The 5,659-nt window shown below is 41.0% G+C and overlaps 1 protein-coding gene across 1 annotated transcript in view; it reads left to right on the top strand.

Moving 5' to 3' along the window:
* The window catches only part of LOC116707102 (adhesion G protein-coupled receptor L3), a gene marked incomplete in the record, with an annotated part of 258,534 nt that overhangs the window by 168,959 nt on the left and 83,916 nt on the right, over positions 1-5,659 (top strand). Inside the window, 2 exon segments of the mRNA XM_032544265.1 lie at positions 659-673; positions 3,352-4,152. Coding sequence (XP_032400156.1) covers positions 659-673; positions 3,352-4,152 — 816 coding nt within the window.

A 5,659-nucleotide genomic window follows, 5' to 3' on the forward strand; every position in this document is an offset into this window, starting at 1 on the left:
TTAATGACTTAGTGGGTAAAGGTAAATAAATAATAGAACAGTCTGGTAAGGTCAGAAAATGACATTACTTTACTGTAATGCAGCCTTTAAAATCAGGTAAAGACAAAACTTATTTACCAAAATCTATAACGATATCTAGTCTCATATTGCGATATCGATACATCGATATATTGCCCAGCCCTACTGACAATATCCCATACTTTAGATATCATCATCCGTCCATTTAGGTCATAAATGACAGAATTGTCAGTGTGAGACTACAGCTGTTAAGTGTGAAATGTGCCAATTTCCATGTGATGGACTAATAATGGACCTTAAACTTGTAAGCTTGTTTGTAAGTGGCCACATGGTTGAATTATTTTATGGTTGCAGAAAAAGGTCATGTACACAGCCATCACGTCAAAAATAAAAATAAAAAACACATCCTGATTAATCTGTCCTTTTTCCTACAGGCTCATGGGTGATGCAGTACTTTTTTTTCTCCTTCCTATAAGACAGGATTGAATGTTTTGTGTGTCTATTCTACTAACCCCATGCTCTTCTGTACAGTATCGTTGTGTGACTGACAAAATTAAGATTTTTCCCAGTTATCACATCATTAATATGTTCTTTCTTTTTTTCTCTCTCTCTCTCTTTCCTTCATGCCTAAAAATAATAGAAGTGGAACAAAAAGGTAACTAAATGCTGACAACTTTTCTTCTTCACCTGCATTTTCATTTGGGCTTGCATTAAAAAAAAAAAAAAATTGGTGATGGGGTGCTAAAGCAGATCTCTGCCATTTGTAGGTCTTTGGTCATTGTATGGTTTGCTTCGGTTGTACATGTCATTCATGGGGGAAAAACATATTATCATATAACGGTAGCATTTACATTATGTCTAACGCTGTTAGAAAATACACGCTGCCATCCAAAACTTGTGAATATTCAATACGCCTTCATTCCTTGTTCATCACATGCATCCCAGATTGACATTGCCACATATATCAGATCATTCTTTAGGGTAAGATCGTTACAGGCCTGCTCTCCAATAAAATCCCATAACCCTGGGATGTTTTTATTCCCTGTAATAACTGAAGATTATTCCAGCTCTGCTTTATCAGCTGCATACTATTAAAGAAGACTATGCAGGGTGATCAATAGTTTGTCCAATGAGCTGTCAGCATTTTTGATTATAGCTCTAACGTGATGATGGCTATAACCTTCAGGGACTCACCAGTCAATACTGGAGACGGATCCAAAGCATCCATATTCTTCCTTTATCAGTAGCGCATGATGCTGCAGAACATATGCTAAATCATAAATTTGTGCCCCAGGAGCATTGCGTTTGTAGCTTTGTACCTTTCTGCGTGAGCTGGAGGCACGTCCTTTTGTCAGGCGTTAACTACAAAGCTGGATTTAAGTCAAAGATGGAAATGGAACCATTAAACAAGACTCAAGAGTTCTGCTTTAATAGCTACGCAATAAATTGGAAGTTTCATAGTAGTCATTAAATAATGACGTAACACTGAAATCTGTGGCAAAGAGAATGAGCATTGGAGCTAATGTCTGTGTCAGTTTTTTGTGAAATTCCCCATGAAAGCCATGATTGCTTTTGTATCACTTCTCTAATATCTTTCATTCATTCTTCCATGTTTGTGCTTACGTCCTTAAAAAGCATATTTCATAGAGCCCGGCGTGCTGTCAGTACTAAGCTTACCTCCCCTGACCTTGTACCCCAGCACATCTCATCTTTTTCAACCCTTAGAAACAGCCCTCTTAGCATTTAGTGGAGCATCCGCTGAGATGTGTGCCAAGGCGCTATGTCAACGGGACGCAACTCGACACATTTTTCACCTGCAGGTAGACAACATGTTTAATCTTAAGAGATTACAAGGGAAAGAAGGCTCTGTTTTTCGCTGTCTCTTTCTCCTCCTGCTCGGAGCGCGCAGCTTTTACCTCTCGACGGATCTGCGGTGAGAACCTGTCAGCGCTGTGTCAGGCTCCTGGCCCATAACAGTGAAAGGAACCGTCACCCACACATTGTTTTTATGTGTGAAGTACTGCGGGCCCAACCCGGTGGAAAAAAAGGAAAACTCTACTGTCTAAATTCTTTATTATTTCTATCAGACACACACTTTGGATAGTATTTCTTTTTGTGCTTTGAGCAATGTCCTATTTTGATAAATACGTCTGAGCTATGTTGTGGTGAGTATAGTAATATGTGATTTTATTTTATTTTGTCATTCTTTGTCCTTTTGTTGCAACTACAAGATCAAAATTCTAATTTAAATGTACGTTATAACCTACTCGGGGTTCATAGTCACTATAATCCTGACTTCAGATGTCATCTTTTTAGAAAGACAGAAAACAATAATTGCCTGAGTCCAAGATAATCCATAACCGACTGAAATTAGCTTTCGCACTATTGACCTGCTCCAGCTGTACTGCCTTGGCCAGGCTTTATCAGATTTGAGTGCAAACCAGTTCACATATAATTAGTTTACTGTGTGTGCGGTGTTGTAAATCATGCCACAGACTAAAAATGTCATGTGGGTAAAATAATAGACAGGCAATCATTATATAGATGATGTAATTACTGTATTTTTGTCTTTTGTTTTCTTGCGGCCTCAGGCAATAATTACAGCATGGCTATTTATCACAATCTTTTCATTTGTCTGTTTAATGCTATTTATTAAAATTGCCACCAGGGTGTTTTAATGTAAGAAAAGAAGGAAATCTTTTTTCCCGATGTAATTATATATAATTTAGTTGATAGATCTAGAGAAGCCTTTTTGTAAATGGCAAGAAACTAAAATGGTAACATGTGTGTAAGTGTGGGTGAGACTGTGAGTCTGTGGTAGGTTTTAACAGTGTCTTCTGACTTCTTTCTGCTACATTAAGTCAGAAGAGATAACCCTCACTTAATCTATTCACCCCTCCCTACAAGTATGTCCCTTCAGTGATTCTGTAAACTAATTGCCTTCAGGCTCAGAGACTAACTGAATTAGAAGTATCATACAGTATACCAAAAATTGTAAATTGCATTAAGTAATTGAAACCAAACCATGGTGGTGGAGTTAGTAAATTTCCTATTTCATTTTAATTTCCATGCATGATACATTCCAAAACTCGGAGTAAACCAACAAATTACATGACTAATTACATTCTTTGTCTGACAGTCAGTAATCTTTTCTGCATTTAATCTCTGATCATCCCAACACTGATGAAGAGGGTGTGACCCTTCACAGTGGAGAAAATGAAGCTGCATATTTCCACTTCAGTGTAGTTACATCCAGTTGCTGTTTAATTCATCAAGGTATAATACCTGCCAATGTAACTCTGTACTTGTCTTTCCCCTATTTTGGCTCCTCAGTATTCCTGTGCCCAGGGCTTCTGCGCAGGGTGTACCAGAGCGAGCACCTCTTTGAATCGGACCACCAGTCAGGAGCCTGGTGCAAAGACCCTCTCCAGGCCTCCGATAAGATTTACTACATGCCCTGGACACCCTACCGCACAGACACATTGACTGAATATTCCTCCAAAGAAGACTTCATCGCTGGAAGGCCGACGACAACTTACAAGCTCCCGCACCGCGTTGACGGAACAGGCTTCGTGGTCTATGACGGGGCACTCTTCTTCAACAAGGAGCGCACGCGCAACATCGTCAAGTTTGACCTGCGGACTCGTATCAAGAGCGGCGAGGCCATCATTGCCAACGCCAATTACCATGACACATCTCCGTACCGCTGGGGAGGGAAGTCAGACATTGACTTGGCTGTTGACGAAAATGGCCTTTGGGTGATTTATGCCACTGAGCAGAACAATGGGCGGATTGTCATCAGCCAGCTCAATCCCTACACGTTACGTGTTGAGGGGACCTGGGACACATCTTACGACAAGCGCTCAGCATCCAACGCCTTCATGATCTGTGGAATCCTGTACGTAGTAAAGTCAGTGTATGAGGACGATGACAATGAGGCAACAGGAAACAAGATTGACTACATCTACAACACAGAGCTAAGTAAAGATGGCTTTCTGGACATCTCTTTCCCCAACTCCTATCAGTACATCGCTGCAGTGGATTACAATCCCAGAGACAACCTTCTGTACGTTTGGAACAATTACCATGTTGTGAAGTACTCGCTAGACTTTGGAGCGTTGGACAACAGACTCGGTAAGACTTATTTCTTTGTTTTTTTAGTTTTCTCATAATATTCCTACATGTTACTTTTTTTTTGGTTTCAGTACTTGGGTCAGTGCAATTCAGAATTTCAGTGCAAAGGGTTATGACAACAGAACATCACATTTTAACCCTCCTCAAATTTGTCCCATTTTCAAAAGGTTTCTATATCAGAAATTTGGGTTTCTTTCAAACAAATTGTCCCAAAAAAAACGTGAATGGCTCCCAGGTGCATGGTTCAAAAGGGTTGTTCTTAGTGTCTTCATTAATCATAGGTGTGCTCTGGGCGTAACATGCAATCAACCAATCAGAGTGTCCTCTCCCATTTTCTTTATCAGACAGTGTGTGTGTGTGTGTGTGTGTGTGTGTGTGTCGTGTGCTGGGGTGTTGTGTGTGGTGTGGTGGTGTGTGTGTGTGTGTGTGGTGTGTGTGTGTGTAAAACAAGCACAGTGGTGTGTGTGTGGGTGTGTGTGGTGTGGTTGGTGTGTGTAAAACAAGCACAGTGTGTGCGCTGTGGCACAAGCCTAGGCCCATTTTACAATCGCGCTGTTAAAACAACAATGAAATGCTGCGTTATTGAATCCAGACCAGGTTTGTGTTGGTCACTTCCCGCTGCCTCAAGATAGCAATACCGCCAGAATGCACCTGAACACACCTCCCTGTAAGACCAGCACGCCCATGGGCGCACAGATGGGCACAGGTGCATTTGCTATTTAAACAACTTGAGCTCAGGATGGGACATTAAGAACTGCGTCGGTCTTAAAATAACAAAGACACTCGCGTCGGGCTTTGCGCCGCGCCGGGTGAAAGATAGAGCCCATCGGGTGTTTAACACTGTAATTGTTTCACATTTTGTGTTTCAGCCACAAGCAAAATCTTTGACTCACTCTAGCTGTTGCCTTTGCAAAGAAACAAACGACAGCTCACATTGCACTTCCAAAAACTCTTTTGAAAAGTGTAGTTTCTCCGTTCCATTGTTCTTGTTGAAGAAGCATGAAAGAGTTAAAAAAGAACCTGTTTTTGAACGCCATGGTAATTATTTGCGCTATCTCATCAACAGCTCTAGTCAAAATGTCAGAACTTATTTGACTGTGAACAACCTACCTCGGCGTTTTCCTCTGGAGCTTTCTCTACCTGCTGCTTGCCAGTTCAATTTGCTGGATGTTACTCTACCCCTATTGTTATATACTCAGAGGCCTGCATCAACACATCCAATAATACATTCATTCATTCTGTCACCATTCTTATAGTGTTTGTTTTTAATGATACACAGCTAGCTAAACTGTAATATCATTTGTTGGAGTTAAAGGTCCCATGGCATGACAATTTTACTTTATTTGCTTTTTAAACATTAATATGAGTTCCCCCCAGCCTGCCTATGGTCCCCCCAGTGGCTACAAACGGTGATAGGTGTAAACACACCCCTGGGTATCCTGCTCTGCCGATCTGGAATCTTGCCCCTTATGAGGTCATAAGGAGCAAGGTTACCTCCCCTTTCTCT

This window comes from Etheostoma spectabile, chromosome 19 (assembly GCF_008692095.1).
Source record: "Etheostoma spectabile isolate EspeVRDwgs_2016 chromosome 19, UIUC_Espe_1.0, whole genome shotgun sequence".
NCBI classification, from domain to species: Eukaryota; Metazoa; Chordata; class Actinopteri; order Perciformes; family Percidae; genus Etheostoma; species Etheostoma spectabile.